Genomic DNA, 24585 nt, shown 5'->3' on the forward strand with positions numbered 1-24585 from the left:
GCAGAGCTCTGAGAGCTGCTGTCAGAGAAGAGCTGTAAGAGGAAAAGCTGTTGCCAATGTGCAGAGATTAGACCAGGTCACCTTCAAAAGTCCCTTTGGATCACCCAAACCTTTCTATGATCCTGTGACATGGATCTGCCTTGCACATCTCAGCACTCCTGGCTTCATTATACTGCTGGGATATTTTCGCATCTCTGTGAACTGGTTCCAAGGACTTTCCAGCTCATGCAACTCCCATGTGCTCCTTACCTAAGGAGAACAGAAAAATTAGGGGTTTTCTTTCCAACCTACTATATATGACGCTTAAAGACACCAAACATCATAAATGTGAGGCACCCAGCCTCAGGAATAGCTTTGGAAGATGTTGAGCAAGTCAGATGAAGCCAGAGTTGGCCCGGTTGTGTCAATATGGCATGTGGAGGCAGAAGCTGATGGCACCAAACTTGGTGCTGCACTGGATGTTCCTCACCCCTGAGCCAGCTGGCAGGCTGGAGCACGGAGCCTGGGTGTACCCCTCTGCAGATCAGAACAGATAATTGGTGCATTAGGGCTCAGATGCAAAGCCCGGAGCACAGGAATGTGACAGCAGACATTCCCCTCTTGGGAGCTGTGCCCTCCTGTCAGCTGTGATTGATATAAGCGAGGAGATCAAAACCTTGTTGTTGAGAACAGAAAGACTGATTGCACATGTTGTTTGGTTATGAAACCAGCCTAAAAATAAAGAAAAACGTGATGAGACAAGGTTGAAGAACAGCGCTCTGGAAGAAGACTCTTTTCTTCCTCAGATTTTCCCACTAAGGTGCACTCACATAGCACAGACACATGGGGTCAGGATGGGCTTCCTGGGAAGACGAACACACAGATAGGGTTATCTGGTGGAAAGTGCCCTTGAGAGGCTTTACGGCTGATGGCTCAGCTCTCCAAGGCTTCATTCTCCTCCTGCAATTCTGATTTCCAAGATTCAGGTCTATAGGTTCCCCCCACTCCTCCCCTGGCTGCCATCCTCCGCTTCTGGTCACTTCCCTCCTTTCTCTGTATCTCCTCTGGCTTCACCCCACAGCAGATGAGGTTCCCACCATAACGCACACCTTGCAGTTCACCAGCTGTGCAGGTAGTTTTTGCTCTGCTCCCCGTTACATCCCAGCAGTTCTGGAAGGAGGGCTGTTATGCTTGGAAGCTTGTCAACAATTTTTTCATCTCTATCAGCTCATCTAAAAGAAAATATTATTGTCCTCTACGGACCTTCCCTCCCTTATATGCTTAGATCATCCTGCCTACAAAAGCATTAACACTCATTACTCCTAACATCACTTCTGTCTTTTTGAGCAGTGTGGAACAGTGAACAGATCCAGAGACCACGTCAAGCAACACTCGGATCTCTTGCTAAGTGCCAATTAACAGCTAACCCTCTCTGTGGGCCTTGGCCACATGCGCTGCATTTCACTGCAGGCATTGCTGTTTGCCTGTCAGTCACTGAGAGATTTGCAAGGCTTCTTCAGTTGTTCTTCACATTCAACTTTACTGTAGTGAATAATTTAGAACCATTTTCATCAGAAGATTTAACGTCTGTTTATCCCCTTTCCCACGTTCCTCATGATCAGGCAGATACAAAAGCCAGTCCTCATTCTCCAGCTATTTCCTTTCCTGGCTTCCTATCTTCTCACCAATTGCATAAGCAAAGAGGATTCCCCTGCTCTTATTTCAGGCTTATTTAGGGGCTTTTTGTATTCAGCCTTAAAGGAAGAGTCGTGAAAACCCAAGTGAACAAAGCACCAACTGCTGCCCTCAGCCCTGCCCGCCCAGCACCACCCCGCCCGGGGCCGCCCGCTTTATAAGGGACGGCGGCGCTGGGTCCGTGCGCGCTATGGGCTGGTGCGGCACGGAGCTGCTGGCCGCGGGGCTGGGGGACGGGGCGCCGCTCTTCCTCCTCTTCCTCTTCCTCCTCCTCGTCCTGCTGCCCGGCTGCTGGCGGCCGCTGGAGCTGCGGCGCGGCCCGGGCCAGGTGGGCTACTTGCCGGGTCTCGGCCCGAGCCGCCGACTGTCTGCCCGCCGCTCCCGTCGGCCCGGGGCTCTGCCGCCGCCCTTCCCCAACGGCTGGTACCGCGTCCTCGACTCCGCGCAGCTACCCCGCGGCGCCGTCCGCAGCCTCGCTCTGCTCGGTGAGTGCGGGATCCCCCCCGGGCCCTGAGGGAGGAGAGGCCGGCAGTGCCGGGCGGGGTGCGGGGCGGCCCCGACGGATCCCCGGGGTGTTTTTGCCTGGGCATCCTCGCCCGGGAATGGGGGCGTCCCTGCTAGGTGCTAGGAAAAGTGCTGATCGTGGGGCAGGGCTGTCTGTGACCTGGGGCAGGGGTGTAGGGTGCGGGTATAGGGACGGAGCGGGGGGACGCGGGAGCCGGGTGCGGGCTGCCACCTGGCGGTGAGGTCCGGACAGGCTGATCCACGGGCTGAGCCCAACGGGGTGATGAGCTTCGACGAGACTGAGCGCCGGGTGCAGTTGTACATCCTCATCTTAGCGGTCTTTTCCTGCCTTAACGATTCTAAGCTTCGTCCTGCTGCCCTCTTGGATGGCGCTGAGCGTCCCCTCCAGCCCCCATCCCTTGCTCCACGTTTGCAGCCGCTCTCATGGCCGCGTGTTCCCACAGGAGAACGGCTGGCCGCGTTCCGCACGCAGGACGGGCAGGCGCACGTGGTGGACGCCTACTGCCCGCACCTCGGGGCTGACCTGGCTGCCGGCGGCCGCGTGGTGGGCAGCTGCATCGAGTGCCCCTTCCACGGCTGGCGCTTCCGAGGAGAAGATGGAAAGTGCGCCCACATCCCATATGCTAAAAAAGGTGAACCTCCCCCAGCTCCGCAGGGAGAACCCGCAGCCATGGCAGTGCCTCGAAGTCTCACTGGGAAAGGAAAGGCCGTCTCTGTCAGAGCTCAGCCCGGTGCTGCTCGCTCATTTCCTGCAGCTCTCCAACTTCCTTGGCACGGCCCAGCCGGGGCGCAGCGCTCTGATGGTCTGTCATACGCTGAATCACAGCTGGGACTTTCGCCCACTGGGTGTTATAAATTGCTCTGCACTCTACAGTGACAGCTTATAGCAATTCAGTGCTTAAAGAACAGAGAAAATAATCTCTCTGTCACCTCTTTCCCCCCTCTTTTTAAGGCTTGAATGCTCACCTTTTGCAGCAGCCACGAAGTGACACTGAGAATGCTGGAAACGCCGCTTTTATCCAATCCTTTTCTTTTCCTCAGTGCCAGATTTTGCCAAGGTGAGGAGCTGGCCGTGCTGCGAGGTGAATGGGATGCTGCTGCTCTGGTACCACTGCGATGGGACTGGCCCTGCGTGGGATGTGCCTGAGCAGCCGGAGATCATTGCCGGGGATTGGGTGTTCCGCGGGCAGACGGAGCACTTTGTGGATGCTCACATCCAGGTGGGAACACAGCTGGGCTGAGCTCACCTCCTTCAGTGCTGACCCAGCCTCCTCCCATTAAACCCAGCGCCGCCGCACAGAGCCGGGCCTGGAAATGCATCAGTGTGCCACGTGCAGAGAATGTGGCAGATGTTCCCCGAGCTGAACCACGGGCGGCTTGAGAGGGAGCAGATGTGCTGGGTGCTTACAGGGTGCCCAAAGTTCATTTGCTTTGACTTATAACTGATGCAGCCTAAAAAAACATCCTCCAGGAACTGCAGTGCTCGGTGTCAGCGGGAGATTCAACTCATTGATCACAGGATGGGAAAACGCGCGGTTATTTTGCTATTAATCTTTATAACCACACTTGTTTGCTGGCAAACGTGGAACAAAATGCTGCTTCTGTCATCTCTTGGTGGAACGGAGCTGGAGGAGGAGTGTTGTGTGGCACGAGCAGAGCTGTGCTGGGGTCAGTGCGTGCAGTGAGCTCTGATGCTACGATCCAGCTCTTGCCATAAATTGTTCCCCATGCAGGAAATCCCTGAGAACGCAGCTGACACAGCTCACCTGGCCTTCCTGCACGGCCCAGCCATTCTGAGCGGATCCGACCTGAGATACACCAAGTCCCGGCTGTGGGACTTCATGAAGCACGTCTGGAAGGTAGCACCATGGCTCCCCTCGTGGCCACACATTGTTCAGAGCCCCCCCGGCCAGGTCCCTTTTCTGCCTCTTGTCCTGATTCCTGCCATGTCCCCTCTCTTCTGCTCACGTCTCTTCTGTATCTCTGAGCCTTCCAGCCACATCCCCTCCTCCTGCTCTGTCCTTCAGACACCACCTCACTGTTACTTCTCCTCCAGGCTGAGTGGCAGCCAGAGCCGGAGCCCCACAGGCACTGCTCCCGCATGCAGCTCCAGCACACAGCCACCATCTTTGGGAAGCACTTCTCCTTGCTGGACCTGTCGGTGTCAGCCCGGCAGGTACGTCCTGTGCCCCATAGAGCTCCCTCCTCCCTCCAGGGCAGGAGGCTGTGAGCCATGGGCACAGGGCCTGGCCCCTTCCTGTGGGAGTGGGTCGGCCATCGCTGAGCTGATGAATGGCTTTGTTGGCCCAGAGGATGAGACTCCAGATGGCACCACCGTGCCCCATCCCTCAGGGTGCTCTGATCTCTGCAGGTGGGGCCGGGGCTGGTCTTCCTCATCTTCAAACACGCGTTCCTGGGCCGTGGGCTCATCCTGCAGACGGTGACGCCCCTGGAGCCTCTCCTGCAGAACGTGGTGCACAAGATCTATTACCAGAAGAACGTGCCGGCCATCATCCCCAAGTTCATCCTGAGGGCAGAGTGCATTCAGGTGAGGCTGTGAGGAGCTGGTGTCCCACGGCTGGGGGTGCAGTGTGGGCAGCACACACGGGGCTGCAGGTGCGGTTTTCTCCCCGCAGTTCGAGCGAGACGTGACCATCTGGAACAACAAGCAGTACCTGCACAAGCCGCTGCTGGTCTGTGAGGACGCCGGCATCCAGAAGCACCGGCGCTGGTTTGAGCAGTTCTACAGCGAGAGGAGCGTGCGGCCAGCAGTGCCCAAAGGGGACCTGGACTGGTGAGGGCTGTGGTGCTCTGCAGGGCGCTGAGCAAGGCAAGGAGTGTCGTGTGGGCACATGGAGCTCCGTCACTCCACCAAAGCCCTAACGGTGTCCTGTGCTTCCTGTTATACCTCTGCTGTCATCTGTGAGCGGAGCACAAACTTAAGACTGACAGAACTCCCCCTTTGTCCCTCTCTCTGGGCAGGTAAATGAAATGCTTTCTGTGTGACCCTTTATTGCACCACATTTCCCCTCCCAGCCTTCTTTGGTCCCATTAAGCTCTGCAGGAGGGATCTCCCCAAGCACCCATTCAGACAAGGGGACTATCCCAATGATCAGTGCACTTTGAGAAGGTCGCTGCAGGTCAAGGATGTGCTCTGGAAAGTCCTGCATGCCAGCAATGCTGTGGATGCACAGTGGGCATCCACTGTAGAAATCTGTAACTTGTGGCAAGATCACAGGTGTCACTGTCGCAGTGATCAGAAATGAAGCTGATACTTGGAAACCAGGCTGCAAATCTGGCTGAAACTGATCTACACTCTCTTATGCTTTGTGTCTATATGTCGTATGTAAAAGGGTTAAATTCTGCCTTGCTGCACACCATAGAAAGAGCCTGCAGGATTCTGGCAGCTACTCAGTGTCACGGTCCAGCAAGAGCCAACGCTCAGTGTGAGCACCTTTCCAAGTTGGAGGCTGCTCTGTGTGTGCTATGCACTTCTTTGTGCCTTCAGAACTGCACTGTGCTGATGTTTCTGGTTCCTTCTTCCCCAGTACCGCACAGACCAGGAGCAGCTCATCGTCTACCTAACAGCAGACTAACACTGTGCAGGCGGTGCCTTTGCCCTTCATTCCACCCTATTGCATTGACAATGTTTTGCTATTAAATTAAAAAAGCAGTCTGACCTTGTGTTTGCTGTTGGCCATTTCTCCTGTTCTGATGGGGCTCACACGTGCGGACACTTCCCTGTATGTGTGTCCTTGCATGGCGGCTGTGGGAAACTGCAGGGGTTGGAAGGGACCTCCAGAGACCACCACCAACCCCCTGCCCAAGCAGGTCAAACCCACAGCAGGTCACGCAGGTGGTTTCACAGATTGAAACATCCCAGTGGATGCCCACGCCAAGAAAAGGCTCCATGAGGGTGACAGGCGATGTGCCTTGGACTCACCAGCTGTAGGGTTGGGCTCTTTGACCCCAGGCCCGTGCACTACTTCCATATGGGACAATTCCCTGCATTATGTCTGTTGTTCGGAGCACTCGGCACGGAATGAGGCCCCGCAAGTGCTTAGAATAGAAAATTACAGACACCTCCTTTTTTTTTTTCCTAAAGGTTGTTTTATTGTAAAACCATAAATACAACACTGACATGAAAATCCTCAAGCAACGGATGCTTTCTTACAGTTACAGTTTGTCTTCTGCCTTGGCATCAACTCTGAAAAGAATGTTGCAGAAATACACCTCTACGAGGTCTCCCACTCACCCAGCTCTGCCCGGAGCGCGCGGCTCCTTTGGCAGCGCAGTGGACCCGTTCCTCTCTTGGGGAACGTTTCCATTCAGACAGCAACAGACTTGTAAAAACAGCAACATTTCAACACCCCCATTGTTTTTGTTTTTGTTTTTTCTTTAATAATCCTTTTTGTTTGACGTCAGTCCAAGTTTCAAACAGCACTGATCGATTCAGCTGTAAAAAACAGAAAGGAAAAAAGGAAAAAAACAAAACAAAACGAAACAAAATCCTTAAAAAAAAAAAAAAGGAAAAAAAAATAAAAGAAATCAGGAGAACTTGAGTTGGCCTCAAGCGTTCATAAATCACAATGAAAACCAGCAACTCAACCCCGTGCAATATTGCTCTCTATTGAGTCATTCGATCCACACCAACAATACATGAGACTTCAAACAGGTTTCGTTTTGTTTATTAACACAGCAAGTGTGACATCAGATAACCGTTAAATACAGTACATGGAACGGCGCAGGGCCGGCTGCCCGCGCTGCCCGGTATGAAGACAAAGCCAGCGGTGGCGGTTTATAAAAATATTGTGTTGCTACAAAAGTATAAATTAATGCTACCGGTATTAAGAAATATTAAACACATAAAACTTATAAGGATTAAGAAAAATATTCATTAATACCTGTAGAAAACTCTGGCCTAAAAAAGATATTTTTTTTTTTGTATATTTTTTTTTGTATATTTTATTTTTTTTTGTCTTTTTTTTTGTTTTTTTTTTTTGTTTTTTTTCTTTAAGATGACATGAGATCCTTGCACTCGCAGGTAGAGACACACGCAGGTGCATCTGTGGTATTGCCTCGAACATCTGCATCTACAGAAAGGAAATGCGGCGGGGAGGGGGAGGAGGAGACACCCATCAGCTGCCAGCAGTCTGCAGAGCCCGAGGCAGGTAGGACAGCCAGCCCAACCCTCCGGGCTCACAGCCTGCTTCGTCCGCGTCCGTTTTCCTTTTAAATAACTTAATTAAAATAAAAAAAATTAACAATAAAAATAAAGGTCCCCGTGAGAGTAAAGGGACCGTGGCAAGCAGCTCTGCAGCTGGGACACGTGGCAAGGAAGAACATCCCTCCTCCCGGCCCAGCCTGGCCGAACCCCCTCCCACGCACCAGAGTGCCACGAGAGCCCCAGAAGGTGGATCACGAGCATTCGGGGCTGGTGGGAACGGAAGGGTCTCATTAAGGAACTTTGGTTGTAAAGAGCAAGGGTTGGGCACGCCTGCGCTCATCCGCACTGCCAAATGCTCAGTCCTTAAGGCTGTGGTGCTCGCGGCATCGGGACACGCTTACGCTGTTGGTGACGCTGAGATGATGGGAGGGAAGGGAGCAGGATGTCGGTGTGCCTCACCTCCCAGGCTACCCTCAGACGCTCCAGCTCGTTAAACCCTATGGGGGCTTCTGGACACACTGCTGTCTAACGTGAGCAAAACTCTTCTGCCAAGTCATAAAACAAAAGGCTCTACCAGGAGCAGCGAAACAACCCAACCAACAGCCAGGCATCCCCCACACATTCCACACAGTTAAATTCCAGGGCGACACACTCACTGGTTAACCATTTCTGGCCTAGTACATGCAAACTGTCCTGCAGCACCAGCAAAGTCTGCAGCCTGGGGCTGTGCCTGGCTTCACCTCCCCATGCTGTGGCTTTGCACCTCCCTCTCACAGCCCTGTAGGTACCGTCAGGCTGCCCTCAGCTCTCCCCACAGCCTTCCCTTCTCCAGGCTGCACAGCCCCAGCTCTCAGCCTGCCCTGGCAGGGAGGTGTTCCATCCCAGGCATCATTTCTGCGGCCCTTCCTCCAACAGGTCCGTGTCTCTCCTGCACTCAGCACTCGCCATCAGGACCCAGTGCTCCAGGTGAGGTCTCACACACAGAGCAGAGGCGCAGATCCCCTCCCAGCCCTGCTGACACGCTGCTTTGGATGCAGCCCAGGGTACGTTCGGCTCTCTGGGCTATGAGGGCACAGTGCTGGCTTGTGACCAGCTGCCATTCACCAATAGCTTGCAGGTCCTTTTCAGCAGGGCTGTGATCCATAAAAACCCATCCCTGTGCCAATTTCCTCCCAGGCAGCCGATTTCTCCTCCATAAAAAAACAAACACATGAATGATTCCCAGAACCTGCTTTTAGTGTCTCTGTTGGTTGTTCACTCTCACCTCACAACTCCTAAAGGCTGCAAGGTACGACCTGCCCCTCTAACAGCTCACAGAGCCTCTCCCTCAACCTCAGTGCTGAGCTCAGCAGTCTCCAGAAGTGACTCCAAACTCTTATGAGTGTGTCTGCCCCAACTTCTCTGCAGGGTGAGCTGCCTCTGAGTGCATTCTGAATGCAGGGGAGAGCAGCACCACGCACAGACAAACCATGCCAGTGGGTCACAGCTGTGCTTAAACCCATGGATCTCAGTGAGACTGCTTCAGCCAGCAACCAGCAGACCTCCGTGCTGGGCAAAACCCGAGCCTGGGGTTGGCTGCCACAACATTTCTTGCAGATTTCACCAGTTCAAACCCAACCAAATCAGTTTTCTCACAACAGACAAAGCTTTGGTAAAAGAAACGTTTCCTTCCATCCGAAGGGACCCAGGAGCAACACATCCTGCAAGCCAGAACAACTGCTGCCTACTGCCCGAGACACAAGGGGAGACGGACATGGAGACCAACGGCACCTGACTGCCATCCTCACACAACACCCTTCTGAGCTCAGTTTCAGAGCCTCAGGTCTGGCTTTGCTTTTTAACTGCTAGTTGAGTTTTGAAGTCTTGCCTGCCAGACATTGCTGCGTGCTTGCCCAGATCCCTCTTGGTGTTAGTGCAACGATAACCAAAGGTGCCCCAGAGAAGGCAGTGGGAAGGAGAGCCAGGCAGTCCCTGCATTTAGTCAATGCTGCAAGAAAGCCTCAGAGTATGAGAGTCACAGGATTGTAGGAGCTGGAAGGGAACTCGAGATCATTGTGTCCAACCCTCAGGAAGAGAAGAGGAAGAGGAAGGGGAGCTCTGGGTGCTCGCCCTCAGGAAAGAAGTGCTTGGAACCCTGTCTCAAAGGAGCACAGAGATGCCGCGCGCCGCCCTGGGTGTCACAGAGCCTGTGAGTGGCTCTCAGAGCCTAAGGCAAACCAAGTGCAAAGGCTGAACGTGCCATCCAGAGAAAGCTGCAAACCCTGCCCCAGCTCTGCCCTTCGCTGAGCTCTGTAGGCTCAGCAGCCCATCCTGCTTTCGACGTGTCCTTCAGCCCTGTTTTCCTCCTGCAGGATCCCTCCTGCTTTTCAGCAGGCCCTGCAGCACAAATGCTTGATAACTAGCACATCTCCCACCTCTACCTGCTGCTTTTTTACTTGTTTGTTTCAGTCCGAGGCTCGGGGTTTGTTTGCTGCAGGTTTCTCCTGGGATGTGCAGCTGGGCGAGCAGGAGCCATGTGGGAGGAAACAAGTACAACCAGCAAGGAGCAAAGCTGGCCTGCTACCTGCACTGCCATCTGCAAAAACCACTGCCAGAGATCGGGCCACGCAGTAGCTCTGCCTCGGCTGCTCACCTTCACGCACGGCTCTCCCTGCAGTTACCCACAGGGTTGTGGACTCCATCTTTGAAGTTACCCATATGCAAAACTCAGTTTAGGAGACAATTGGTTTTGCCCTGAGGCCACTAACCACATGCCAAAAGGTGCTGCCAGCCCGAGGTCTGTGCTCAGGCTACAGTAAGTACTGCACGACGCAAGCCAGCCGTTCTGAGGCAAGACACTCGGGTACAAACACCATCCTTGATCCAGGGAAGGACTCAAGCATGCCCTTCAAAGGGCCCCACCACCTTTGATGGGTCCTACCACCACACTCAGCCACCAGAGACAGCCCCGTGCTGTCCGAGGGTCCCAGCCTCCCACTGAGAACCCCAGCTGTGCTCCCACACCTCTGACAGCAGCTCTGGATCGCGCTGCTGGAAGCTGGAGGGTCTGCTTCAAAAACCAGAACTGGTTTCAACTGACCTCTGGGGACCAAGTCCCAGCGATGGGAAATTTACTGTTTGGCACCAGAAGTCGGGAATTGTCCAAGAGGCACCAAATGTGATGGCCTGCAGAGCTCCCATCCAGCAGCACGCAGCGCTGCGCCCACGGCACCGACACAGCAGAGCACTGGCCTTAGGGAACGCAGCGACGGAGACGCTTCTGTGTCACGATGACCTCTAATTGCATTCGGGGTGAGCCAGTGAGTGTGAACGTTTAAGGGCCCGAAGCCTTCCTAGCCAGAACGATTAAACAACATAACAAGTAGTGTAATGCACTGTAGGTATTAAAAAAGACATTCGTGCTACTAGAGGAAACCATTCCAAATAAAAGGGAAAGATATTCTTTGCACTCAATCAGGAGCACTTACATTCAAGAAGGATCTTGGAGCCCATGCGCTTCTCTAAGCTTCCTTCAAACCCTACTTTGACAAAACTGATGATCTTTGTTCCCCTGAAAAATCATACACCTTGGTTTGTCCTTGGCCTTGCGAAGGCTATTTCGAGTGTGAGGACTGGAAGGTTTGCAAGAATTTTAGGTCTGAGGGTTCTCAATGGCAGATGGCAGACCCCAGCTTGCTGCTGGCCCACAGGCACTGCGTGGGCACCACTCGCCTGTCCTGGTCTCTAGCTCTTCCATACAAGCAACTGCTGTGGCTCCCATAAGGACGTTATTTAATCACAAATGGGCTACTCTACAACAAGCTTGAGAACCCCTGATGCACAGAATTCACAGAGAAGCTAATTTACACTGGGAGTTCAGAAAAGATGGTGTGCTGTGAAAAAAAGCAACTCCAAGAAACGTAACAGAGACATTTTCTACCTTGAATCACTTCTCTTAGCTTTAACTCAAACTTAGAAGCTCCAGCTAACACGTTAAACTCAAAACTGGGAGACAGGAGAGTAACTTTTGGTTTTGTTGGGTGCTTTTTTTTTCTTTCTTTTTTTTTTTTTTGGAAAAACCCTCTATGTAGAAGTGAATAATAAAAAGTAAAAAAATCAAAGTCTCCCTTCCTGATTTCTAAAGATATTGGTGTTCGTAAAACACAGCTGCCCTGATAACGTGCACCGTATGTCGAGAAGGCTGTAGACAAATGCCCTCAAGGTGTACAGTTATTCAAAGGAGCAAAGTCCAGTGCAGAACTGCTCTGTTCAATGTAGTCTGATTATCCATGGCAAGATGGCCCAGGGGACAAGAGGAAAGGTGGGGTGGAGGAGAAACAAAAGAAACTTCAAGTCACTTTAGATCTCAGCTGCCTGAAGACTTTAGAACATCAGCCTCCCATTGGTCTGCCCACTTGAAAACATTAGAAAGTCTGTCAAGTCCACACACTATCTATGGAAAGGAGCACGTTCCTGGCAGAGGGCTGTTCTCTCTCACGTGCTCAGCTTTCCTCTCAAACTTAATTTTATATATATTTATATTTTTATATATATATAAAAAAGCACTTGGTTTCCAGGGGCATTCATAATGAGGTCCACAGTGTTTAGAACTTAAATTCTTTTTTCTTTGTTTGGAACAGTGTTTTAAAGTTTTGTTTTAATTAAAAGACAGTCTTAAAGCATGTTGGACTTCAAAAACATGAGTTTGTTCATGTCTTCCGGACTGAGCAGCCGCCTCCTTTTGATTAAGAGCGCCTGCTCACACATATTTACACATTCGCTTCTGGCACCAACAGCAGGCACTGCTAAGAGCCAAAAGGCTAGCTTGGCTAGTTTTGTATGCTTTTGGGTAACACACGACCAGTACTGAAAGAGGTCAGGAGTGGCCTGGAAGAGAGGTTCCTGCAAGTAATCGTAGACTTCATTCTTCCCGAACCAATCTTCTTCCTGAGCTGCTGCGGCTTCCCCCGCTGCCCGCGGCTTCTTGGTCGAAGGTTCGAATTCTGTCTCTTCGGCCCAGGATTCTTTCACCTCGTTAATCAGCTCACAGACCTTGCCGATGATCTCTTCGTGCTGGTACGGCGGGACAGGCCGCAGCTTCTGCTGGGGGTCTAAGATCATGGCTACCTTGTGTGCCGAGTGAACCTTGAAGTTCTCCTTCAGCGCCTCCAAGAAGAGGTGGCACAGTTTGCTGACCACGCCAGCATCGTTAGCTTTGGAAGTGAACAGTTTCTCCAGTTTGACGTAGGTGGGCAGTACCAGCTGCAAGGTGGGCCGGCTCTCGTTGCTCAACTCAATCACGGCCTGCTTCACCGGCGCCAAAATAGCCGCCAGGTTGCTGAGCAGGTGCTTGTTCAGGTTTTGGATGAGGTTCATCTTCTTGGCCCTGCTGTAAAACTCGCAGATCTGCTCGTAGCGTTCGTGCACCAGTAGGAGGGAGTCGGTGACCGAGTTCCAGCAGGGCGGGGGAGAAGTCTCCTCCAGGGAGCCAAAGGTCTCCTTCGAGAGGCCCGTGGATCCTGCCAGATCTTCACAGACATTCAGGAGCTCGATCACCTCGTGCATATTGCGAGCCTGTAGAGTTCGCTTATTCAGCACGCTCTGCACTACCGAGTTCAAGGCACAGGCCGAACAACGCAAGCACATGCCTGCCTTGGAGAACGCAGAGGAATTGACTTTGCAGTCTGTGACGTACACCGTCCTGATCTCTGACATCACAAACTCTGAGAGCACGTTCTGTACCCAGTGGTGGATAAAATCACCATTATCTCGAATATCTACGCCCTTAATTCCCAGGACATAACTCTTGATGTGGTTGCCTTCCACCTGATAAGCTGTGAGGATGTAGCAAGAATCGGGGCCAATGCTCTGCGAGTGACAAGTGACCCCAATGCCCAGGCAGGCGTTGCTGCCCAGAGCGCAGGTGACTTTCACCTTCACTTGGTTGTACATCCGAGGCAAATGCTTCAGAGCCAGTGTGTTGAAATTACCAAGGATCTCGGTGACTGAGAAGGCACCATAGCGAGCCCCGCTATCCACCAGGGTCTGTGCCAGCTTGATGAACTCCTTCCCGCTCACCACGCTGAGCGCCCCGAGGTCAGTGCACATCACCCTCAGGAGCCTCTCGGCGATGTTCTGCCGCTCCTTCTCCGGGATCGCGCTGTTCCCCAAGGAACCGCTGGCAGAGGCTGCAGTGAAATACAAGGAAGGAGAGAAAGCACCAAATGAGAGCTGCTCCTCTGCAACAGCGGGAAATGTCAATAAACAATACTGGGATTGATGTAAGGAAGCAGAACAGGCACAGATGGCAGCAGGGACATTTTCAACCCCGTTCTTCCTCCCCAAAGGGCTTCTGGACCTGCAGAGAACATGCAGCAGCTTGCTTAGAGCAGCTAAGAGCTTATCTGCATGCCTTCCACAACGGCTATTCACAACCCAAATGCCATCTCTGTGACATTCATTTAGATATCACAATCCTGCATGCAATTTGCTACCCATTTCTATGGGCTGCTGTACCAGCTCTGCTTATTTGGCTTGGTCCAGCTGGAGAGATGGCTTTCTTACCACTTTTGTCATTTAAATCATTAAATTTCCTTGAGCCACTTGTTTTAGGGCTGAGGATCTGCTCTGCAGAGTGATACATGAACTACATATGAAATCAAGTGCAGGCGGGAGGAGACAAGAGCCTTGTGTGTGTCCAAGTCACTGCTACACACCTGGCAGCCACTCTTAAAGCCAACAGGTAAGCCCAGGATGGAAGAGCAAACACTGCTACGTACTGTTGTTAGCGTTATTTCTTTGGAGCTGTGGTTTCCACTTCTCTTCAACAACAGGTAGAGGTGATCTGGGCTGGCTAGAGGCAATATTGTTCTCGTTGTCAGCTGCGAGTGAGAGACAGGGAGGTATTAGAAGCATAAGGTACTAATGCTTAAAACACAAAGGGGAAACAATACCCATCTGCTAAGCATTTACTTATGGGTCCCTCACTAAGGTGACACCAATCTACTGTGTTTTCTGCAGCCAGTTAAGTATTTTTCAGAGATGGCACAGTACTGTCAGTAACCCTGAAAACTGTGGACTGGAACTCCATCACGTACATTACAGCTGTGTCTGTAATGACGATAGTTCCTCCTGTGCATCAGCACAACTCCAGAACTGTCTCAGTCAATTGAAGCTGCAGACCAGGCAGATGTTCCTTTTGCAGCCTGACCTGTGAATATGCTTGCCTTCAAAATGAAAGCAGGATTAGCAGACATTTACCCTTCTGTCTTATTGTCTGTCTTTCTGCAGAGCTAGAGGCTTCCCCCTTCTCTACTTTGTTACTTCATTTATCTTTTGTATCTAAGGATCTTACTATGAAACTCACAGATGTTTGTCTTCCCACTGTAGAGAGATACCAAACTCTTGGGCTGCTCATTGCTGCATTAGACTGGAAACAAGAAGGAATAAAAAGTTTGTGGAGTGTGACTGTTCCTCCCCATGGCTGCAGAGATGATCTCCTGGGGGTCTGAACGTTACATTCCCATTTTCTTATAGATATGGCAGGCTAAACATTTTGGCTGCCAGTTTGAAGGGATTTTTCCAGGAAATGCAGACAAGATCAGTAAGTTTCATATCATACCCATCATGTCCTTCCCTGTGCACCAAGAACTGCCCTCCCTAAGGAGTCTTCTAGTTTTTAGCATGCTTCACTATGAAGTTGTGCTCTGAAACAGTCTCTGAGGCTACATTAAAGTGCATAATGAAGAGAGGTGGAAAAGGAAGGAGGAAGATGGGGAGACTGATGACCAAGCTGAACAGAAGGATGGAATTAAAAGAACAAGAAGACAGAACTGATCCTTATTACAGCAGGACACACCTTGTCTGATTTTGCACATCTGTTACACGTTCCTCTCTTCCAGGTGACCACTCTGGGGCTTCTTTTAGGCTCAATAGTGTGACACATGCCTATAGCGTGATCCATTCACCCAGAACAAGGTGCCTCCTGCAGGAGGAGATCCAACGGCTCCTGACACCATGTCACAAGTGGCTGCAACTCCACACATCAAGGAGATCAAGCAAAATGAAGGATGCTGGCTATTAACTCTGTTCACTGTTTGGGTCTACCTACATGAAGGCTTCCTCATCTTGGGGCGGAGGGGGGAGAAAACCTTTGAATTTACTCTCCCCAACTCTTTATCTATTTTACAATAATGAGGCGTTTATGAAGTGTAAATATCCGCTGGCGTTCAGTCTGGCCTTAATGAGATTTGTACATTTTGGTCTCGCCTTCTTTATCGGGCAGTCAGTGAACTATGCAGACCACGGGTCTTCAATGTTTCTTCCCGCCTCCAATCCTTTAATCCAGATTCTGCCTAGTTGTCTTTTTATTCTCTTAGCTCTAGATGGAAGGAGGGGCATTATACAGTAGCACTCGACCTGAACAAAGTACCCTAAAGGGAGTCAAAGCTGTATATTGTACAGTGTAATTACAGAACAAATTCCTTCTCCTGATGTTCCACTGTTCTATTTCTGCCTTTCAGCCTCCAATTTACATTCTAATTACTTCTTCTCATTGTGTAGCTGCTTTATGGATCTATAATCTCTCCCTATTACCTTTTAGCCTCCAGGCTCAGCCCTCTCAATGACTCAGGAGCCAACATGTCCCTGCACTGGCTCCTTGCAGCCAGCAGCACATTCTCTGCCCTTTGACCACTTGCAATAGGGGCTCAGTGGACATGCTGCATTCAGCTGGAAGAGATGAGCCCTTTGCATCAGACACAGGAAGCCAAGCAGGACTCAAACACACCAGGTAAGGGAACATTTGACACCTGGATCTCTAAACCCATCATGAAATACATCATGAACACAGGCATACAAATGGTTCCTATGCCAGTATTCCCAGTATGGGGATCCTATGCCACCAGTTCTGCTAACCAGTCAGGTCTCTGCCTCCCCAGGTTGCAGAGATGTTGTGCTGATGCTGCTTCTTGGATTTGCCAATCCCCAAGATCTCACAGACCACAAGGCAACAGAACTCTGACCAGTAACTCCACACCGTGTCACCTTCACTGCTGCTCTGCTTGAATTCAGTTTCCAGAACCAGAGACACCAAAGCTGGCTGTACCTCTCACGCCCCTTCACTTCGTTTTGCCATCCCTCACAGTAGCAAACACCCAGCGGTACAGACACACAGAGCTGGAGGAAAGGCTGCTGCCTCCCCAGGAGGACGAGGCATGAGCACACACTGCCACTGGACTGCCCTTCTCACCCTCACACCTGGGCCTCAGTCTCTGCTTTGCAGCTCCTCGCTGTCACTTTGCACTGTAACACAGCACTGCTGCTCAGCAGCACAACGCCAAGGCACTGCACACCGATCAGTTCATCCTCTAATGGAAAGTAACATCCAAAAAGCTCAGCTTCTGCTGTCTTACAACAGAACACCTTGAAAGTCCACCACAGCACTGCGAAGATAATAAATAAAGGAGCTGCTGAACAACACACGGAGCCTGCACTGAGATTTGCCAAAGGAACAGAACCTGAGGAACCGCCGCACACAGGGAGAACTCCAGGAACACTGCCATTAAAATCAGGACTAAAATACAACAAAGTAAGAGCTTTGATTAAGATTGCTGGTGCAGAATGGAATACATGCTTTTCCTCGAGCAACCCGTCCTACTCTGCCATTGCTCAGGGCTTACCTGCAATCTGAGCACAAATGAAGCACAGAATGTGCACTAAAACACAGCAGCTCTGTTGGAGAGCACAGGTGGTGCCAGAGGTGAATTGCTTTGTGAACCTGCATTAATTCACTTCAATTTTCCATCAAGATAGCGAGAAAAGAAGGTCTGCATATATCAAAAATATCCTCTTTTCTCTTTTTTGAATATTCTGAATGCTGCCTTTGATACAACTTTGGCTTTGAAATGCTAAAATCTTCTTTTATGTACCGAGATAGAAAACAAAAAAGGTGGCTTAGAAATAAAGTAGCAGAATTACAACTCCTCAGCGTTTTCCTTTTGTAGAGAAGGAAACGAACACGAGTGCTGAAATGGTGAACACTTCTGAGAGCACATCTCAGCCCTTCGCAGAGCTCCAGGACACATAAGCAGAGAAAGGGACTCGTGTGGGCCAAGGCTCTGCTGCCCTGACAGCACTCCGCTTTGCCTGAACAGAACTGCGCTGTTTGTGGGAGCAGAGGCTTCCTCTGCTGTAGGAGCAGTGCTTCTAAAAGCAGCACTCCCTGGGTATCTCTGGGTAAAGGGAAGAGCTGTGGGATGTGCTGCAATGGCAGAATTCCCCTCTTCATAGGGAAGGGAGCAGACACATCCGGAGCCTCACACTGCTGCAACTGCTGTTTCAGCCTCCCAGGGTCTTTTTGCTGAAGGTGGCACTCGGGGCTTTGGAAGCTGTGAGCACGGGAAGCTCACATTCTGTGATTCTATGAAGCTGCACTGACACACAGCAGGGCCAACCCCAGGCATCAGAGCAGAACGTCATTCTCCGCTTTAAGCGAGTCGAGGTGCCCAGCTTACCTGCATGGGACTGCATGTGCTCCAGGAGATTGTTATAAAACTGGAACTGGATTCCACAAGCTCCACAGGTGTAAGGCTCTGTTTGGGAAAAATCAGTTCAGAAGAATTACACAGAGTATGTGGGGAAGCAGCACCCATGTGTACTTCAGTCTGTGCAGCAGTGGGGCAGCCCAAGGGCACGGTGAGTATCACCACAGCCCTGTGTTTGTCACAGCAGCTCCATAGGGCTGGGGCACGGCCACACGGCTCTGCAGGGCTGGGCATGTGTGTGTCGGGTTGCACAAAGCCCTGAGGAGCTGTGCTCCAACTGGGCCTCGCTGGCTCACACCTGGAGGAGCTCATCTTTGCTCTTTTGAAGCCTCAGAGCACAGTGAATGCACTTTACACCTGTTCGTGTGAAATACCAGGCTCTGCTAAGGACGTAAGGAGCACTGGGATGTAAGAATCTTGTTGCTCAGGAAGCTGGGATATGGAGAATTGCCGCCTGGGGATGGGGATGCATTTTTTTCTGGTGGCTGCTGAGAAGTGCAGTGAGATTGGGGCACACGAGTGCTGGCAGGATGCACAAAGATGGGGCGAGCAGAGCCGGGGGCAGGAAGAACAGAACCCAGAGCTGTGCAGGCAGTGCAGAGCAGAGCCATGTTCCAGTGCTGTGGGCAGGAGCTGGAGCCAGAGGAGAGCTGGGAACAGAGCTCCATCATGTGCTAAGAGATACAGTTAGTTCTGCTCTTACAAGTGTGGGGAAAATGCATTTCTTCCACTGAATTAACCTAGCAGCACATGTTTGCAGTTGCTTGGCTTAAACAGTTATTAGCTGAGTGCATTAGCTGACAGCTGTAACACCAACCTACGGGGCTGAGATACGTTAGCACTGAAGGCTGTTAGAAACCTCCGGATAAATCAGCACACTGCCACCTTTCTATTGTGGAACAGGTGAGTGGACAGATGCAGCATTCAGCACACGAGCATCCTCCCTTACAAAGCCTGGCACACAGAGTCTATCACTACAATATACCATAAACCTGTACCAACTTCTGAAAGGAAAAACGTTATTTTTTCCATCAATGAAACAATGTAAATCTATTGCACGTAAGTAAAAGCTCTGGCATCCTGAGTGGAAGAGCCAGAATACTGGAAAGCATGAGCCTGACTGGGCTCCATCTGTAAGGTGTCTGTCTCAGGTAGCAGAACACTGAGTTTATCCGATGGCAACAGGGAGCTGAGGGGGAAAACACAAAAGGAACCACAATACAACACTTATGTGCTGTAAGGTTACACACTGCCATGCCTTTCCCCCAAAATGCACAGCCCACTGAAATGAAGGAGCAGCCCCAGCTGCTGAGCTGTGCTCAATGCCTTATTTAACTGCCTGCATTTTCTGGTGCTGCTGCTGGGTTTTGCTGCAGTGAGTCGTGCTTCCTCCTTCAGAAACTGCTTTTGAGGAAAAGGGAGAACTGTGGCAGCCGAGCAGACTACAACACACTGCATCCCCACTGCATCCCCACTGCATCCCCACTGCACTGCGGGAGGCCTCCTGTTTGTGGATCCTGGAAACACGCTGCTGATCTTATTTCCAAGAGCCCCCCACCCACAGAAGCAGCCAGCTCTGGTCCCAAAGCCATTGCCTGCTTTGAAAACTCATTCGCTGTTCAGAACCCTGAAACGTTTTCCATGACAAAGATTCACTGAAGTTACCAGTTTCCCTTTCTCCTTCTGCCTCATCTTTTTCATCTCTTCTTGATGCCTTGTAGTTTCACTCACCCTCCTTAGCTTAAAGGTGGTGTTACCACAAATTAATTGTTTTACCACAGAATCATCTACAAAGTCCAAGTCAGCGGATTAAAGCTGGATTGTGCTGTAAACCTGAAATCATTGCCCTTGAGGTTTTCTGAAGTCAGACAAGAAGTGAGACAGCAAGGACCCAGAAGTGTGGGCCATAGCACACCCACGGTTACTCCGTGCCACGGCTGGAGCAGGCTGCACAGCCACAGCCCAACACTCGGCTGCTCTGCTGGGAAAGGGGAGAGAAGAAGGCAGCAGCCTCCCCTATTGAGCAGCAGATGGAAGGAGAGGGGAGGGTCCGTCCTGTCATTCTCTGCACATTGTCGCCAGCTGCTACCCTGGCTGGAGCGTAAGAGAAGACAAGCCAACATTGCCAGAGCTACTCCAACAGTCCCCATCACACACACGAACATTGTGCCACGTGGGGTTTGTTCCAGCCACTGAAACACAGCCATGGAAAGGAGCAAACGGAGATATAATGATACGGCAGCTCTTCAATACTAAGTTACAGAGAGCTCTGCTTGGGCACCCGAGCACATATATGCCTACAGAGCTTTCCACACCCTCCATACACCAGTGCATAGTATCAGTGAGAACATTCAGATTAACTCCTGAGAACACAAAAAAATGAGAGGAGATGGTTTGGTGGAAGAGCTGGAAAAGGGCATTGAATGAGACACAAAGGAAGCAGAACAAAGATGGAATCACAAGGAAAAGCAGGGCTAGGGAACAGGATGTGGGAAAGGCATAGGAAAGAGGGAAGGGGAAGAAGCTTATACATTGCTATACACCAGTCTGCTTGTAGGGAGCACGTCAGCTACTTAAATCAGAAAGGAATACTTCCAACCAGAGCTCAAATCCCCTCAAACCAGCCCCGAGTAGCTGAAAACACTAAAGTAAACTGACCATTCCTGTGGTGCAGGCAGAAACAATTCTTACAACGAAAGAAGATGAGCAAATTGTAGTAAAGCAAATGCACAACTTTTAAGAACTCCAAGTCTTTGTTGCTTTTTTTTTCCACTATGAGCTTTAAGAGTTGAGTGTGTGAGATGTGTCATAGCAACAGTGGGTCAGTATTTGATACCAGTTCAGGCAGAACTAAATTCTTGTCTATTCTATGACTATTTGGTGCAGCCATTCAGTAGTTTTGTGTGTACTTCTTGTCAGCAGTTCCTGGACCTCTTCCCATGCTGTAAGTTCTTTTCTCCTCCTGAAAAACTTATCACGAGCACATCTGCAGACAGAAGGTTTGACAATACACCCTTCTGGAGTTTAGGTACAAGTTATTTGATAGGAAGGAAGATAATTCATCTCTTCCTCCATAATGACAGGAAAGACTCGACAGGAAAACAAACAAAGGCTGCTGTTTTCAGAGTGCCTCAGAGAAGTGAGAAGCCCAAAAAGCACACTGGCTTTTAAAGATGTGCATGTAAAGGCTTTGAAACCCTCCAGACGAAGCATTCATACGACCTACAGAAGACAAGGCACGGGGAGCAGGCTTGCCAAGAGGCAAGTGGCCACTTCCAGAGCAGCAAGTCAGGCTTACAACTCCTGGCAGTCACTGAACTACATCTGCCTTCTGCTGCATCTAACAGCCTGCCCTGACTGACTGCATGCAGACCTGGCCAGCCAAGCTCTCCTCACTGCTGCTTCCCAAGTGGGACAGAGCTGGAAAGTACAAGCACCTGAAACACAGAGACAAGCTCACCTGATGGGTTCTGCTTACATCTCTTTTCTTTAGGTTTTTCTGTTCCCGAATGAACAGCTGTAATTGTGTGAAGGCTTGGGTTAGTACAGGACAGTTCCCAAAACACAACACTCTATACTTTAGAAACGAACAATTCTTTTGCCCATTCAATATCACACACTCTGCTACTGTTAGCAGGTTATCCACCCCCCCTCCGTTCCCTTTTTATGCAGTTGTAGAGCCCCCTCATTTGGTTCAGAGCAGACATAAACCCCTACTGCAGACATGGTACAACCCATTCCAGGGAGAAATCGCTTCCCTTACCTGTCTATTGCAGGCAGCAGCACTGTGAACACCACATGTTTTGGTGCCCTGGCATGGAGAATGGAGGGAGGCCAGCCTCTTCTACTGGCATTTTATTTATCTCTGCATCGAGATGCTGAAATTACATTACTTCTGATCTGCCTGTTAAGCTCCATTTAGGGAGTGCACAAGAAAGGCAGTGTTCCACTTGAGGGCAAAGGGATACACAGACAGTATGAAAATCTTGTAAAGAAGACTATAGAAGGTGTTGTCTTAGAGACTGTCCAGGCCAGTGGTTATGTTTAGTTACCAGAACTTGGCCCTAAAATTCAAAGGAAGTTGTAGAAATGGGGTAAATTCTGCTTCCACATCCACACAGCTCTTATACTGTGATTTCCAAACTCACAAACAGCTGGACACAAGTTACAGTGATCTGTAAATACAGTGTCACAGCATCACTGTAATATGCAAACTGCTCTACTGATGGTCCTCAGAGCTCTCTGGTTTGTTGCAAATGGATTTGCTTCACAAATACTTCACTGATGCACAAAGAATGAATACTGCTTTATCTCCATCCACATTTCTACCTCTTTGCTCCCCACTGTAAAAAACCATCCAGGTACTTTAGTACTTGACTTGGGAGCACGATTCCCACATCATCATAAACCTGGAGAGGAGCGAAAGGAGGACAATACCCCATGAAGGGCAGCTTCTTTCAAGCTTAAAGTAGTTTCCCCACATCATATATGATCACCAATCAAAATGATTCCTGCTCCAGAGCAGGAAGCCATGGCAGGATGCATGGATGCACTTACCGCTGGAGTTCTGGGAGTTGCTGTTTGTTTCTTCAAAGTTGTTTTGCGTTTTGCCTTCCACTCTCCTGCTGAAAGCACTTTCTGCTGGGTGGAGAACAAAGCAGGGATGGTGACTGGTCAACACTGGACATAGAGCTACACAGAAAGGAGGCACACAACATTCTGTGCCACATAACTGCATTCCCTGAATACAGCCAAGAAGTCCAACATCATCTCACTTTGGTGGAAAACAGGCTAGATTTGCTGAAGAGATAACAGAAAGGACAGTTTCTTTTATTGCCCTCTGGCTGAGGGGCCTGCAGTGGCTCTCAAGGAGCCTGTGACACCAGTCCTGACTGAACCAGAATGTGCACCAGCCCTTCCCACAGATGCACCCGAGCTCTTCCCTGCTGTCTGGACACGTGAACGTTGTGTCTCGTTTCCTGTTTCTTTTCTTTTTACATCTGATCTCGTTTGGAAGGATGGAACAGGGACTACAGGAGGATCTACCTTGAGTTTCCTGACCCTCCAATTATTTCTTCTGCTGGTGCCCAGCTTATCTCCCAGTGGTTCCTGTGGGGAGCGGAGCACTGAGAAAACACCTGTACTCCATCTCACTTGCTAAGGCCTAACCCTGCAAATATCAGCTTGAAGGAAATGAAAACTAAAAGCCAAATAAAGCTGAAATAAAACCCAAACAACCCAACCCAAATCCCCATACTTGACAAGCTAATAAAGCCAGCCCTTGTCAGAAAGCTCTGTTTGTGACACCAGGATTTGAAGCAGGGCTCTTTGCACCTTGTGGTTAGCGTGATGCTTTGAACAACAAGAACTTGTCACTGGGTTATAAAGACCTATGGCTGATCTAAACTTTCACTTATGTTGTGCTGAAGGATCGAAACCCCTCAGCTGCTGCTTGGAGTAACTTTTCAGGGACAGTTACGGATGGAGCAGATTGAGCCCAGGAAGGGTCAAAAGCCAACCCAGGGCAGGGCTGCACACCAAGCAGTTAAGCAAGTTGATGGTAGAAAGGCAATTGGTACCTGTGATGGCCTTGCTTCCTGGGGATCCGGAATTTGGAGCACGGAACATCTGGGACTGGGACGTCGGTGGGACACCAGAAGGGGTGCGATGCAGGAGGGTGGAACATCGGTTTACTGAAGTCGGTGTTTTTTTGCTGGATTGGCTCCCCTGTGTCTTCACTGCCACGAAGAGTGGAGATCGAGAGAACTCTGGATATGAACACTCAGAACTAGTGCGTGGACAGTCAGTCAGCTCCCAGCTCGTGTGCCTTCTGGGAGGGTTCTTTCTAACAGCCATGCTCACGAATCCCTTGCATGGGGACCTGCAGCATCTGTGGATCCACTGATCCCATGTAACAAAATTGGTTTCCCCACTCACCCGAGTGGACAAGTCCTGAGTTGTTAGTTAGTTCCCTTCCACACCTCTAACTGCTATGTGACCAACCCGTGCTTCCTCCAGTAGGAACCACCCCATCCACCTCAGAGTCCTGTCTGACTTCCATGGCCGGGCTGGATGTACCTGCATCTTTGTGCTCCATTTCTTTGTCAGGAAAAGACTGAACCAACAGTGCAGGTTTCTCAAGTGCCAGTCAGAGCTCTGCATGGGGAGAGACTTACACCCTTGTTCCCTGAGCCTTACATGGATCCTGGAGATTCAATGCTACACTCCTTGCCTGCCTAACATAATATAAAGGAACGAATTACAAGGCAGAGTTCTCATCCTGCAAGTCAGATGGGGTCTTTTGGTCCCCATCTCCACACAAATGCTGGTGGCATATGGAAAAATCCCAGGTATTACTGGGAGATGCTCTTTGAATTTATCTGAGGTACATTTTAGTCTCTGCAGTGCACACGGAGGATCACCAGGAATTTTTAATGCCAGAAGTCACACAAAACACCTTTGGGAGGTCAGCCCTTTGTCCAGGCTGCATGGGTTAAAATCAATTACAAAAATGGAGAAACAGCCTGACAACAGCCCTCGTTCCTCGGGGATTTCTACCACTGAGATCGAAATATGGCTCCCAAAGCCAAGTGCCACTGCAACCATCTGCCAAGAACCACCAAGGAACAGGGTTCACGTCACCCACAGCCAAAGCTCATTAACAGCAATTTCTATACTTGAGTGATAATCTGGGAT

General features: G+C 50.4%; 2 protein-coding genes across 13 annotated transcripts in view; one reads left to right on the forward strand and one right to left on the reverse strand.

Annotated features, from left to right (window-relative positions):
- The first annotated feature begins 1628 nt into the window (after positions 1-1628).
- On the forward strand, positions 1629-6141 carry LOC140260424 (cholesterol 7-desaturase nvd-like). 2 transcript variants are annotated; one of them, XM_072352786.1, is made up of 8 exons: positions 1629-2159; positions 2643-2831; positions 3241-3419; positions 3933-4058; positions 4256-4375; positions 4571-4747; positions 4836-4993; positions 5182-6141. In XM_072352786.1, exons 1-8 carry the CDS (start codon positions 1865-1867, stop codon positions 5183-5185), a joined length of 1248 nt encoding a protein of 415 aa, XP_072208887.1. In that variant the 5' UTR covers positions 1629-1864; the 3' UTR covers positions 5186-6141. The 2 variants fall into 2 exon arrangements, with proteins under 2 accessions (XP_072208887.1, XP_072208888.1); XM_072352787.1 differs by lacking the exon at positions 4256-4375 and having other exon boundaries at positions 4836-6141.
- A 238-nt stretch (positions 6142-6379) lies between these two features.
- The window catches only part of ZNF618 (zinc finger protein 618), a 91346-nt gene continuing 73140 nt past the window's right edge, over positions 6380-24585 (reverse strand). For 8 of the 11 annotated variants that reach the window (XM_072352651.1, XM_072352650.1, XM_072352649.1 and 5 more), the window contains 6 exons: positions 23469-23657; positions 22447-22530; positions 21350-21406; positions 17860-17937; positions 14125-14226; positions 6380-13533 (listed from right to left, as the gene is read on the reverse strand). In XM_072352651.1, the coding sequence (XP_072208752.1) occupies positions 12020-13533; positions 14125-14226; positions 17860-17937; positions 21350-21406; positions 22447-22530; positions 23469-23657 (2024 nt within the window). In that variant the 3' untranslated portion in view covers positions 6380-12019. The remainder of the gene's footprint in view (positions 13534-14124; positions 14227-17859; positions 17938-21349; positions 21407-22446; positions 22531-23468; positions 23658-24585) is intronic. The other 3 variants (XM_072352644.1, XM_072352641.1, XM_072352648.1) reach the window with 3 other exon arrangements.

Source organism: Excalfactoria chinensis, chromosome 18 (genome assembly GCF_039878825.1).
Source record: "Excalfactoria chinensis isolate bCotChi1 chromosome 18, bCotChi1.hap2, whole genome shotgun sequence".
Lineage (NCBI taxonomy): Eukaryota > Metazoa > Chordata > Aves > Galliformes > Phasianidae > Excalfactoria > Excalfactoria chinensis.

Coding starts and splice junctions, on each gene's coding strand:
- LOC140260424 (XM_072352786.1), top strand. CDS start 1,865: ATGGGCTGGTGCGGCACGGAGCTGCTGGCCGCGGGGCTGGGGGACGGG. Junction 2,160..2,642: donor CCGCAGCCTCGCTCTGCTCG/GTGAGTGCGGGA, acceptor GTGTTCCCACAG/GAGAACGGCTGGCCGCGTTC. Junction 3,420..3,932: donor TTGTGGATGCTCACATCCAG/GTGGGAACACAG, acceptor TTCCCCATGCAG/GAAATCCCTGAGAACGCAGC.